This window comes from Macaca nemestrina, chromosome 18 (assembly GCF_043159975.1).
Source record: "Macaca nemestrina isolate mMacNem1 chromosome 18, mMacNem.hap1, whole genome shotgun sequence".
NCBI lineage: Eukaryota > Metazoa > Chordata > Mammalia > Primates > Cercopithecidae > Macaca > Macaca nemestrina.
The window spans coordinates 75345477-75360629 of record NC_092142.1 but is presented as its reverse complement, the minus strand read 5'-3'; the positions used below and the strand labels follow the sequence as shown (position 1 = coordinate 75360629).

At 34.9% G+C, this 15153-nt stretch overlaps 1 protein-coding gene across 3 annotated transcripts in view; it reads right to left on the bottom strand.

The window, feature by feature from the left end:
• The window catches only part of LOC105491252 (contactin associated protein family member 4), a 280044-nt gene that overhangs the window by 50477 nt on the left and 214414 nt on the right, over positions 1–15153 (bottom strand). For all 3 annotated transcript variants that reach the window (XM_011757456.3, XM_071084990.1, XM_024795881.2), the window contains 3 exons: positions 14066–14263; positions 8546–8702; positions 5070–5197 (listed from right to left, as the gene is read on the bottom strand). In XM_011757456.3, coding sequence (XP_011755758.2) covers positions 5070–5197; positions 8546–8702; positions 14066–14263 — 483 coding nt within the window. The remainder of the gene's footprint in view (positions 1–5069; positions 5198–8545; positions 8703–14065; positions 14264–15153) is intronic.

Genomic DNA, 15153 nt, shown 5'->3' with positions numbered 1-15153 from the left:
GTGCAATCATAGCTCACTGCAGCCTGGAGCTCCTGGTCTCAAGCAGTCCTCCCACCTTGACCTCCTATAGCCCTGGGATTATAGGCTTCAGGGACCGCACTCAACCTCCAATTCTTAAAATTGAGCAACTATAGCTATGCAAACTGTTATTAACTTTTTCGTTTTGTTTTTCAGTCAGATGTGTTGAATAAGACATCACTTATTATTTATTAAAATATATTAATAATTTATGGTAATTCGCATACAGTACAATTCAGCCTTTTTTTGTGTGTAGCTCTAGAAGTTCACAAGGACCTGAAACCATAAAAACACCACCACACTCAAGATATGGAACATTTTTTTCACCTGACAAAGTTTTCTTGTACCCCTGTATAAAATCCCTCTCACCTCGAAGTCCTTGCAGCAGAGATCCTCTTTCTGTTCCTATGGTTTTGACTTTTCCAGAATATCTTAGAAGTTGAATCATTCAAAGCACGTAGGCTTTTTAGTCTGGCTTCTTTCACTTAAGAGTAATGCAGTTGAGAGTCATCTATGTTGTTGCATGTTATCTACACTGTATTTTTTAATTGTTTAGTAGTATTCCGTGGTGTACTGTGGGTACACCACAGTAAAATGGAATGTGTATCCTTTCACGGCTTGATAAACATTTGAGTGGTTTCCATTTTTAGGGGACTATGGAATAAAGGCAATAATAATAATAACAAAAAACTGACTATAGGCATATAGATTTTTCTTTTTTCTTGGATAAAATGCTAACATGGGGATTGCTGGGACATATGGTAAATGTGAGTTTAACATTCTAAGAAACCAAATTATTTTCCAAAGCAGTGTGCACCATTTTGCATCTGTAGCGGCAATGTACCAGAGTTCTAGTTGCTCTAAATCCTCAGTAGCACTTGTTATTTTTTTGGTGGTTGTCATTATTACTATTTGTTAAATGTTAACAGTTATATATTGGTATCACACTGCAGTACTAGTTTGCATTCCCCTAATGACTAATGATGCTAAGGATCTTTAATGTGCTTATTTAAATCCATATTTTTTTCTGTGAAGTGTATGTGCAAATCTTTTGCCTATTTGTAAACTGATTTTTCAAATATTATTGCACCATGAGAGAGTTATTTTTATATTCTGGGTATTAGCCTCTGTAAAACATGTATTTTGCAAATATTTTCACCCAGTCTGTAGCTTTTCTTTTCAATTTCCTGACAGTGTCATTTTAAAAGCAGAAGTTTTTTAGTGAAACCCAATTTATTATTATTTTTATTTTATGAATTGTACTTTTAGTGTTGAATCTAAGAAATCTATGCCCAACCCAAGGTCACTAAGATTTTCCCTTGTATTTTCTTAGAGCAGTGTTATAGTTTGTGATTTTAGATTTAAGTTTGTGTTTAATCTTGAGTTAATTTTTTTATCTACTTTGAAGTATGAATTGACACTTTTTTTTCATTCTGGTTTTCTTTTTCAAATGGATTTGAATTGTTCCAGATCTGTTTCTTGGAAAATTCTATTCCTTCATTGCTGAGTTTCCTTGGCAGCTTTGTGAAAAGTCAAGCAACCATGTATACATGGGTCTATTTTTGGGCTCTCTCTTCTATTCCATTCATGCATTTGTCTATTGTAATGTCAATATCCCACTTCCTTGAATATCTGTTAGTTTTATAGTAAGTCTTATAATCTGGTAGTGTATCTCAAATTTTGTTTATATTTTTCAAAACATTTTTGCTATTTAATTTCTTTGCATTTCAATATACATTTAAAGATAAGCTTTCCAATTTCTACTCCCCCCCACAAAAAAAAGATTGCTGGATTTTAATTGGGATTGTTTTCAGTCTATATATAAATTTGGGAAAAATTGACATCTTATTAAATATTTTAATGCATAAATTTTTAAATATAATGTTCTTAATTTTTTCTTAATAATTTGTTATATTTACACCAAAATATTTTATATTGTTGGTGCCAGTGTAACAATGGTACTTTTAAAATCTCATTTATAATTTTTTTATCATTAGCATATAGAAATATAATTTACTTTTGTATACTGACCTCGAATCCTGTGACTTTGCTAAACTCACTTTTTAAAAACACAAATTATTTGAGATTTTCTACCTAGAATGTCATGTCACCTGTAAATAGACATTTTAATTCATTCATTCTGACCTAAGGTTGGTGCAAAAGGAATTGCAATTTTTGCCACTTCTTTTAATGGCAACCTGATTTGCCATTAAAATCAGGTTGATTAACTTTTGCTGCAACCTAATAAATGCCTTGAATTCCTCTCCTTGACTTATTACATGTGCTAGGACCATCAGTAATAGATTGAATAGGAGTAGGGAGAGCAGAAATTCTTGCCTTTATCCTGAACTTAGAGGGAAAGCAGTTATATCATTGACTATTCAAAGTATGACATTAGCTATCAGATTTTCACAGATGCCCTTTATACCATTGAGGAAGTTCTCTTACTTCCTAGTTTGCTAGTTGATATCTGATATCAACAATAATAGCAGCAGTAAAATGAAATTGAAAACAAAATGAAAAGAAAGCTTTGAAAAAAGACAACATCAATAAATCAGGGTAACCTCATAACTGGTACTAGTAGTTCTAATAGTCATGTTTTACGTGTCCTGCTTTCTCACAACTTCACCTTCTTTCCTAGAAAAACATGGCTGATCTACATTTTTCAATATCTCTAGTTTGAGAAAATGAAAATATTACTTTTTTCACTCTCACCTTTTTACTTTTCTGTTAAAAAAAAGTGTTAATCTCCTGTCTCAATGAATGACACTAATGGCTTTATTCATATCAGAAAGCTGGAAATCATCCCCAAGGCTTTAACTCTCAACTTTATATCTAAATCATATTGAATTTACCTCATAGTTGATCCTCCTTTTAAACCTCCATGCCAATCACCGCCTAGTTCAAGCTCTCATCTTCTCCCTGTCTTATATCAGAGGTCACTTTACTGATCTTTAGATTTATAAATGATCGTCGGGCTTTCAATTGAATCATGAGAATTAAGTTATTTCTCAGTCTTAAATTATTCAATGTGTAGTCCTGATGCTTTCAAAGTAATGCCCATGCAGCTTTTCTCTGCTTATAAGGCCTACTGTGCATGATCCTATATCTGTTAGTCCCATATCTGCCCAGTGAGCCTCACTTGGAGATGAAAAAAAAAAAGTACCTTTGGCATTGTAACTTAAGTGGTACAGATTTCTCATATGGAAAAAAGGAGTATTCGCTGTTCTGAAGACACTGCTCATCTGACTGAGAAAATAAAGAAGAATGTTTCATGCAGAAAACAGTCCTTAGTCCTTAGTCCTTCATGCAGAAAATAACCTCATGTGAAGATGAACCTCAATGCTAAAAATAGATACAGGAGGCAAGAAGACCAATCACTTGATTACTGTTTAATTAATAAGTCAGAGATGAATTAGCAGGTCTCTAAGTACTTGAAACTATTTGTAAATTCTTAGTGCCAATGTAGTAGCTCCCCTCTGTATTCTCATGGTCATGGTAGTTCAATGCTCTAGCTTCTCAACCTCAGTACTATTGACATTTGGGGCCAGATAATTCTTCTTTGTGGAGGGCTGTCTCATGCATTGCAGGATGTTTAGCAGCATCCCTGACCTCTCCCACGACATGCCAGTAGCATCCCACTCCCCAACAATGTGATAACCAAAAATGTCTCCAAACATGGTCAAATGTCCACTGCAGGGCAAGATTGCCTTGGATGGAGAATCACTGCTGTAAGTGGAATGATGTTGTGTGCTTAAAATGATGACAGAAAGTCTGGGAGAAAGAAAGTCTAAGGGAGAGAGTTGGTAGGGACCTCAGTTAAAACACACCTATACACAGGGATTTTGGCTAATGAAATAAGGAAGGCAGAGGAAGCCGGCCTGGGTCCCTGCAGGGTTAAGATCAGAGCAAGCAGTGAAAGGTACATGTGATGTATAGAACAACTTCTCTACAGCCAGGAAAAATTGTTACACTCTCCTGGATGCATCTGAAGTTTACAGCCTCATCTCTTTGCACATCATTTTTTTTTTCCATGAAATATTCTATGCCATCTTCATGGGGTTGTGTAAGGCTCACTGGTAGAACAGGAAGTAGAGGTGATACATATCAGAGATGGTGAGTAAAATGGTAAACAGTATTTACAATGTATATATAATTTTTATAAGCCAGTATCATCTTTGCTTTTTAACTAAGCAACTTCTGCTCTGTATCTCCATAAATCCACTGAATTGTCAGATTCCCTCTTCTTCTGTTGTGCCCCTAGAATAAAATTTTATTTTAAGCTATGGCATTAATGTAAACAAATATTTCATCTATTTCCATTTTAAGTTCTGGAAATACTAAAAGTATAGATATTTAATGCACTAGTCTCTAACCTAATGCTTTTCAGAGAGGTTAACAATCTATAAATGAATACATATGCTCATTTCATTCCCTGAGCAAAGAAAACACAGATATATAACATATATATATGTATATATAGAACATAAATAGAACTACATTTGACCTTTAAAATTCTGGTTTAAAGTGTTAATGCATTGCATATGCAAAACAACATGTACCACTGGTTTAAAGTAAATGTACACAGATACACACACACACACACACACAGAAAAAAAGTGAGATTTACATTTGAAATATATTTGGGGTTAAAATGACATGATTCCATTGACATTCTAATTTCATCCCAGGCCTAACAGTAGGAAATTCACATGAATTAGTAATAACTGTGTTTAGCATTGAGGCTCTCCTATGTGGATAACAGCAATTAGAAATTCAGGAATGCTGGAATGTACTCATGAACTAATCAGTTGAGATGCCCAGTGGTTTCTTTCTCTTAGAATCTTAGCAAGGTTTGCCATCTTGGCTTTGTACTTCATAGGAGTACTTATTTGTTGACTGACTAAAAGAGTATTTCAGACCTTAGTTAAAAATGCCCACAATAGAAGTCTGATTAATTATTATGTGATGGAAACATGATGCTTAAGTGATGGCACTTTAAGTCATGGTACTTTTCTCAAATATGCTTACAACACATCGTAACCACTTACTGTCTCCCCTGCAGAGTAGAGGCCCCAGTTTATAAGCTGCTTCTGAATGCAGTCGGCCTGTGTCTGTAATCACGATCTTAGTTACTGGAAGATGTTCTTTGTAAGAAAGCAATCCAGTGTCATTGGTCCTAAAAAAACAATAGCAACAAACAAAATTCTTAAGAAATTTTAATAGTCCTTATTGCATTTCAAAACCAAGATGTTCTGAACTAAATTTGCACCCACAAAAGAGTAGGGATCCAGTCACTCATTGGAGCACATAAAAACAGAAAGACATTTTATTTATTATTATTATTTTGAGACAGGGTCTCACTCTGTCTCTCAGGCTGGAGTGCAGTGGCACAATTTTGGCTCACTGCAACCTCCTCTTTCTGGGTTCAATCCATTCTTGTGCCTCAGCCTCCCAAGTAGCTGAGATTACAGATGTATACCACCGCACCCAGCTAACTTTTGTATATTTGGTAGAGTTGGGGTTTTGCAATGTTGGCCAGGCTGGTCTTGAACCCCTGGCCTCAAGTGATACACTTGCCTCAGCCTCCCAAAGTGCTGGGATTACAGGTGTGAGCCACTGTGCCTGGCCACAACTTAATGACATTTTAATGTCTCTTGTAGAAAAATGTAATAGAGAATATAAAATATAGCATATGTTAAAAATAGAACACAGAGATTTTTTAATTCAATGGACAATTTTCTACATTTTTACTGGAATTGGTTAATACATTAACATTTAGTGTAATGATTGATACTGTAGTTTGAGGTCTACCATTTTGCTCTTTCATTTCCCCCATAGGATTTCTTTTCATTTTTTGAAATGTTGTAGCAATTTATTTATTTTATTTTATTTTATTATACTTTAAATTTGGGATACACGTGCAGAACATGTGGGTTTGTCACATAGGTATACACGTGCCATGGTGGTTTGCTGCACCCATCAATCCATCATCTGCATTAGGTATTTCTCCTAATGCTCTCCCTCCCCTAGCCCCCCACCCCTTGACAGGCCCCGATGTGTGATGTTCCCCTCCCTGTGTCCATCTGTTCTCATTGTTCAACTCCCACTTATGAGTGAGAACATGCGGTGTCTGGTTTTCTGTTCCTGTGTTATTTTGCTGAGAACGATGGTTTCCAGCTTCATCCATGTCTCCGCAAAGGACATGAACTCATCCTCTTTTATGGCTGTCCCCCATATGATTTCTTGTACTTCTGTTTTCCTTTACTGCCTCCTCTTGGCTTATTCCATATTTTTTGTATTTCACTTTGTTTTCTCTATTCACTTTTTAGCTATATTTATTATATTTCCATGTTTGCTTTACAGATTACAAAGTAAATTCTTAATTTATCACAGTCTATTTAGACATTATGTTTTTTAACAATGTAAAATGTCAGAAGCTTGCTAAGACATAATTCATTTAATACTGCTCCCTTCCACACATACATTCTTTTTTCTATTGTAATACATTTTAAATCCATATGTTATAAACTTTATAATAAAAATAAAGTGAATTTAATGTTTTAATTAAGAAAATAATTTAAACACTGGCTTTTACATTTACCAACATATTTGCAATTTCCAGTGCTTTTCACTTTTTCTTGAAGATCTGAGTTTTCATCCGTGCTATTTCTCTTTAGCCTGAAGAATTTCTATTAGAATTTGTTGTTTCAGATGCTCTTTTCAACTCTAAAATTTACATTTGGTTCCATATTATAGTTCTCACTTATCTGCTTAAAATACCCTTTGTTTACACATTGTGATTATTTTTACCTTTAAGTCTTCAAATATTTTTATAATAGTTGCTGTAAAGTATCTTTCTGCCAATTCAAACATCAGTAACCCAAGGTTGGTTTGTAATAACTGCTCTTAATTTCTTGACTTTAGATGAAAATGTACTCTTCCTTGAATATTCAGTAAACGTTACAACATGCTAGATATCGTGGATACATTGTAAAGATTCTGGATTTTGTTATTCTTTAAAGATTTCATTTTTATTTTTATAGGCAGTTAAATCACAGCCTTATCACAATAAATTGCCATTGCTTGGTTTGATAGTTCATTAGGTGGGGCCTGCGTGAATTTTGCCTAATTTTCAGTGCTATCTCTTATATCTGGGATATAGTCTTTGCCATAAACACATGGGCAGTATCTGCCTACATTTGGTTACTTTCTGCTCATTTCAAGTAGTTGTTTTTAAAACATTTTTTTTTTCCTGGATTTACAACAATTATCTGAGAAGGGTTAGCTCTATGCAAGTTACTTCACCATTAGCAGAATTTAATATGAGAAATTTTACAATCTTATTTTTAAAAGTCATTTTTAATTAGAAATGTGTTATAGAGGCATTGGAGAGTTATTGATGATTAGGTAATTTTTTATAGTTGTTAAGCGTTACTACTAGCATTTTATTTACATTTTAAAATACAGTATTACTTTGTAGGCATTTTTTTTTGTGAAGGTAGTGATAAGAAAAGGGTGCCTTCCAAAAGGAGTAGAAATTTGAAAAAATGAGAGTTTAAGAGAGACAATATTCTTCATAACAAACATGTAACACTAAAAGTGCAATTCTAAAAGAAATACACCCACACACATAACATCATCTTGATGTTTCCCAACTAAATAAATGAAATATTATCTAATTCAAATTATGACCTCAATTAACAGCAGATTTATCACTGTAATCAATGTGCATCCTGTAACAACATCACCCATATTACATCCAGATTGACTAGAACTATTTGTTAAAAGTAAGTCTTCTGTACAGGTCTAGTTGCTTAGCAATGTCACATATACATAGGTTATGCTGAAATGTAAATATAAACGTTTAAAATATTTTCACTTTACAAATAATAAATAAGGGCAGTATACATGCCAACTCTAGTCTCAAATTCTGTCAATGTATTTTTTAAACTTTTCAGATAAAGAACACATGCATAAGCTTCTTTTCTGCTTAGAGGAATATTTGTAATTTGATTTTAAAATTCCTAAAATGTTACAGATTTCTTTTTTCAAAATATAATCCACAGAACATTAGTTCTTTGTAGTATGATTTGTCTTTTTAAAAATATAAAAGAATTGCATGTTAAAATAATTGTAGTAAATTCTAAGTTGATAATTTTAAATGTTTTATAGGTAGATTATTGAAGAAATGTGCTTTGGCTGTAAATATATTTTTAAGATAATAAAATACCTACTTATATATAGTTTTAAAAGGAATAATAATTAATTCCCCATGTAACAGGTATCTCTGTTTGATTATAAAATTAAAATGTACATGACTTATGGTCCATTATAGAAAATAACTCAAAAAGGCATTGACTTAATACTAAGGACTATATTGACTATACCATGTTTCATTAAAACATACCTTTATTTAATTACTTCATTGCACTAACTTGTTCAGTATCTGGCTAGCTATACATACTCTGAGTAATTAATTTTTTAATGAACTTTTTCTTGCATAAAAAAATCATATGGAAATCACCATTCATTCCGGTCAGCATCACAATTGCAGTAATACTGAGAATCAATGCAGTTTCCCTCTAATCCACAAGTACATTTTTGAAGATCAGGCGAAGAACCTCCCCAGTAGGTTTGCGTTTCATTGGTTCTTCCAACCCACCAACTCAGAGGGGTTCCATCTGAAAGACAAACGTGAGAAATGTGACATCTGATTTATGTCCCACCATCTTCTCTCCCAGTATAATTCCTTTTCTTCCAAAATCATTAAAAAGAATAAAAGGAGAGAGATTGATTTAAGGATATGCAAAACAGTGTAATTGCTGGCATTTCCTTAAGAAAATTTTTTAAATAAAAAAGTTATTATTTAGGCTTAAATGACCGATACATTTGTCCTCGGGTAGAAAAGAAACCAGCGGTTCCTATTTAATTTAGGCATGATAGTAAAAAATGGATTGAGAGCAGCTCACATATACAATTTCTTTAAAAATAATTTTGAAACAAGTTAGCATCAAAATATAAATCATAGTAATTAACATACCAAAGCAAAATTGATCTGAAATCATGAAATGCTCATTAAAGCATTATGGAATGTTATGTAAAGTCCCTGATTTATCTCAATAAATTTATTCTCTAAAAATATCCTAGCTGTTTAATAAATGTTAGGCATGATTTGGCACTCCCTTGTCATGATTTAAGATTTATTTGGAAGTATATATTTTATCTTTCATTTAATGGCTTGTCTATTTATTTGAAGTTACAGAAATAACACTGAAAAATCTTCATGCTGGAAGCGAATATTACACTCAGAAGAAGTTTCCCTCAGCCAAATGCATCTCTTCCTACGATAAATGTTCAGCTACCAGCTCCTTCTGAGTTAAGACTAAACATGATGCCAAGGAACTCAAGCAAGGAACAGATACAACATCTAGGCAAGGATTTCCAGAGAAGGACGTGAAGCATGTAGCCAATCTATCATGAAAAAAATAAAAAGTATGGAGGAAAAATTGTAGTCATCTGAGAATCAGGGCATGAGAAGAATGCAAGCGACACAGAATCAGTCAGCTTCTCAAAGGTGCTTGATCATTTTTCTGTCGACTTTCAAACCTTTAAGTTGTCACCATTAGCCCTACTGAGAATCTGGGATTTTTACTAATTTCTCCCTTGCTTACAAATGCCAATGCTCATTTTAACTTACTATTAGTCCCTGTGCTAATGCTGACAACCTCTCTCCCAGGGTTACTACGCATGCCAGTCTGGCCACGTCAAAACAAAAACAAAAACAAAAAACCAGCAAAGAGTTATTAAAAGCTGTGTTATGCATAAATGCATTAATATGAAGAATCTTCATCTTTTTTTAATTACATGATTAGCCCTTCACCACAAGGTGAAAATTACTTGAAATACTTAATAAATATATTTCAATACACTGCTTAAAACATTGTTTTCATAGATTAAAAAGAAAAATAAATTGTTATTCTTAAATACTGAACCATATTCCCACATCTAAATTTCCTGTCTTCCCTATAAAATAGAAATCACTGAATGTTTTTTAAGGTATCAGACATTGGTTCAATCCAAGACTTTTAAAGAAAATGTACTAAGGAATATAAATAACTATAGGAATGAATTTTTAAAATCCTGAGAAATAAAAATTAAAGGTAAAAAATACCCACGGATATGGTGGAACATTCCACCTCCCATAATTAAAATCCTAAATGACTTGAGCATTCCCATTGATCATCCTTCCTGTGATCTGAGTCACAGATCCCCAGCAGTTGAAAACATATTTTCATACACATTTCACTTTATTCATTCATGTATGGCATCATTATCACTTGACACTAAATCACCAAGATCTGAAACTCTAAATCTAGCTTGTCTGAAAACAACTTCCTGTCCTATCCCATTATATTTCTTATTGTGACCTCAGCTCTTTTAACTCTCTTCACCTCAAATCTATTCCACATGAATCATGAGGTCACCAACCTGAGAAAAAATTGTGTATTTAGCCACGTTCCATGCCTTTCAGGATCCCCTCTTCCACGCCTTTCTGGAGTTAACTTTCTAAAACTGGTTATTGAGCCTGAAACACGAGGGAAGCATTAAAAAAAAAAAAAGTGCACAGGCAAAACTGGCCTTAAATATGGCGATTCCTGACACATTCTGTGTCAACCCTTGTATTAGTCTGTCTTCATGTTGCTAATAAAGACATATCTGAGACTGGGTAATTTATAAAGAAAAGAGGTTTGATGGACTCTTAGTTCCACATGGCTGGGGATGCCTCAGAATCATGACAGAAGGCAAGGAAGAGCAAAGTCACATCTTACATGGTGGCAAGCAAGAGAGTTTGTGCAAGGGAACTCCCATTTATAAAACCATAAGATCTCATGAGACTTATTCACTGCCATGAGAACAGTATGGAGGAAACTGCCCCCATGATTCAGTTATCTCCACCTGGCCCTGTCCTTGACACATGAGGATTATTACAATTCAAGGTGAGATTTGGGTGGGGACACGGCCAAACCATATCAAGCCCCTTTACTCTGTGTGATGTTTACTCACCAGTCCCTCAGGGATTTTGCTTTCTGGTTCTGTTACAGCTTGACTTCTTTGTCAACTTTGATAACCATCCTTCTTTTTGTATTTTCTTATGTTTTGTTTTTCAGCTTTGCAGTAAAATTAACAAATAAAAATTGTACACATTTAAGGTGTGCAAAGCAATGTTTTCAAATGATTACCACAATCACATGATTTAACATAGCCACCACTTCACATAGCTACTTTATATTTTTATGGTGAGAATACCAAGATCAAGTCTCTCAGCAGATTTCACGTATACAATACACTGTTGTTAACTACAGTAATCATTCTGTATACTACCTCTCCAGAATGTATTCATCTTACAACTGCAAATTTGTACCCTTTGACCAATATCTCCACACCAACCCCCTTCCCTAGAAATCACTCTTTCACTCTGTTTTTATGAGCTCAACTTTTTTAGATTCCATATATAAGTGGGATCATGAAGTATTTGTCTTTCTGTGTCTGGCTTATTTCACTCAGCATAACATCCTTTAGTATCTTGAAGAGATGTTTTCACTGCAATGTTCATTGCAGCTTTATTCACAATAGCCAAGATATGGAGAAACCTAACTGTCCATTGATGAATGGATAAAGAAAACGTGATACACACACACACACACACACACACACACACACACACACACACAAAATGGGATATCATTCAGCCTTAAATAGAAGGAAGTCCTGCCATTTGTGACAACATGGATGAACATGAAAGGCATTATTCTAAATAGAATAAGCCAAATACTGAAAGACATATACTGCGTGACCACATAAATGACCTGAGTTCATTTTGTTCCATAGCATTCATTTACCCTTCCATAATTACCATTCTTATTCTTAGAATACCATTCCAGATTTGCTTATCTGGTTTTCTTAATTCTAAGATGAATATTTAGCAACAATGAACAACCCATTAGAAACTAAACTGTGTATGTTCACTATGGCCACAATGCCCCGGAGAGCTGGAAATGAGGGGGGCTCATGCCATGCACTTTGTATGTACTATGCCACCCAAACATCACTGCACCCCTGTGAAGCTGGTATCATTGGCCCCATTTCAGAGAAAAGAAAACAAAGACTGAGATTCATTAACCATTCGTCCATTTCAGTAATCAAAGTTTCATCTATCTATGTTTTAGATGCACCTAGCCAATGAGAAACACACCCACACCTCCAGCTGTAAATCTTACGCTTTCGAACTACAACTGTGTGATCCTCATTTGCACATAGAATTGAGGTTTCAGGAGGAGATAAGTTTTGGGTGGGTTCCAGAAAGATGGGATTGGAGGGGTAGAGACCAAGTGAGAACATTCTGAAAATGGAAAATGAGGAGGAGAAAGAGGAGAAAAAGGGCAAGGGGGTAGTCAGTCATAGGGGAGAAAATAATCTGATTTTTAGTGGGTGGAGAGTAAATAGAGAGAGAATCAGAAATGCAGGGTTCAAATGTCAGAACAACAGTTCAGCATTTTTGCATGATTTCTATGACATATGCTATTCCTGTATGAAACAAATTTCTTTCTAAATTTTTGTCATTCCATCTGGAACTCCAGCCCTTCTTAGGACAAGCAGGAGTGAACATGAAAAAAGTTGCTTTATTGTACAGATATCTTAGAATTTTCTGTAATATGTGAAGAAAAATACACCTCAATGCTACTGCTAGAAAATAAGTGTTAGAGGACGGCATGAGGGTTACACAAGCAGGGTGGACACAGAATATGCAATTCCAGGATCCAGCAGAACAGGCTGTGTCGGACAGACAAATAATAGAAAGGAGGTAGACCTTCTTAAATAGTACTGTGTTTCTTAAAAGTGGGAGCGGCATTTCTTAAAGGTTAATTTTCTTAACAGAGAGTAATACTTTGGATTTTGCATTGGATGGTTAGAAGATATGAAGAGATGACAAGCTAGGAGGCCAGCTGGAAAGCTCTTGCAGTACTTCAAGAATTAGCTCATTGGGGCCAGGCGCGGTGGTTTACGCCTGTAATCCCAGCACTTTGGGAGGCCGAGGCGGGCAGATCACGAGGTCAGGAGATCGAGACCATCCTGGCTAACATGGTGAAACCCCGTCTCTACTAAAAATACACAAAAAAATTAGCCGGTCGTGGTGGTGGACGCCTATAGTCCTAGCTACTCTGGAGGCTGAGGCAGGAGAATGGCGAGAACCCGGGAGGTGGAGCTCGCAGTGAGCCGAGAACCTGGGAGGTGGAGCTCACAGTGAGCCGAGATAGTGCCACTGCACTCCAGCCTGGGAGACAGAGCGAGACTCCGCCTCAAAAAAAAAAAAAAGAATTAGCTCATTAAGGCCTACTGTAAGGCAGATGTGATGGGAACATGGGAACAGAGGCTCTGACATAATGAGACACCCTAAAGAAAGAAAACATAAGACCAAAACCAGAACTCAGGAGCAGACTGGTTATTCACAGTAGAATCAAATAAAGAGTTAAGATAGTTTTCTGATTCCTCCTTGAACTAGTGAATCAACTGTGTCTCTGGCAGCCTTTTCTAATATTCAATTATACCCAGAGGCTGTCAACAATCCATGAAAAAGAGGCACATAGAATACTTACTTTCAGAAAACTAAGTCGTATTTTTATTAGCTGTTTTCCACGATAAAATAAACCTTACGTGTCACTTGCCCTTTATCAGGGATAAACACTATGCATTCATTGAGTATCAGAAAGAGGCCTTTGCTGTAAAGTTATCCAATTAAGGCCAGGAAGAGAGTTTAAAAGCAATCAAGGCTTTGAATAAAGCTCAGTGTAAATTGACCTTGTTCTTTTCTTCAGGCAGAAGCATCTTTGTGACTTCCAGACTGTGACATGTTTACTAAGAATGCGAGATCATATACCCTCAGTGGCTAGATGCCACCACTTTGCAGAATTAAAATCTTCAGGAGCTCGTTGAATAAGTGCATGATGTGATGTGTGCAACAAGACAGACACTATGGTTTACTGACCTTGCTTATTGACCAGCCGTGACTTCTTGCAGTAATAAGTAAACTCCTGTTCACAGTGCTCCGCACGGTTAATAGTGGCCTGAAGTTGCTCCATGCTGGCCACATACTCGAAAAACCCAGCATATGGGTTCTCTGGATTAGTATTTCTGACTCTTGTTAAGTCAGAGCCGTTGTGCTGTATGATGGTCCATGTAGTTTCTTGTATGCAGAAATGGGGGGAGAAAGAGAGGAGACCATCACTAGTCTGCAAAAGTTAAAATAAATAAAGAAAATCAAAATCACCTTTTATCTGAGTCAAATTTTTCTAATCATCAAACTTCTCTGAGAGGTAGAATCAACACAAATGGATTCTCAGAATTGTTAAGTTATGGTAAGTGATTATTTTTCCTGAAATATATACTATTGCCATGCATTTACAGTGATTTTATTTAACATTTTCATATAATTTAGCCACACAATATTTATGATGAAAATATTAGGAAATCTGATTATTTTTTGTGACATATTTTATTTCACTGAATCTGATATTTCATCTTTTTAAAGATGCATCATTATTTTATTTCACTGCAAGAAAGGACAAAATGCTGCCTATTACAACTACAAAACATTATTCATCAACACATCCAAAATCCAGTGATATCACAATATGAAAAAAAGTGCATATCAGAATTCATGAAATAGTTTATGTTACATAATGTAAGCAGCCACTTTTCTACTCTTAACTACTATTCATAGTATCAGCAAAAATAAAGTCAAAATTTTGTAGCCCTCTATATACCTCTTTAATCAACATTTAACTATGAGTGTGCATCTTTTTAAAATTAAATGTAAAGTATTCACTTTGATATCATGTGATCTGCACAGTTAGACAGTACAATAGGAAGTTACTCTTTTGAATTGTATGCATCTGACACAGAATCTCAACTAACACAAAAGTAAAATATCTTTGAGTATATACTATTGGTTATAGAGTTATCACTATTGGTTCCTGAATGCCTGTAAACATTTCCATCATACTGATTACCAAAATTTCTTAGATGAAATAAAAATCCCACAATGTTTGTAACAGACAACAGGCATATGATATC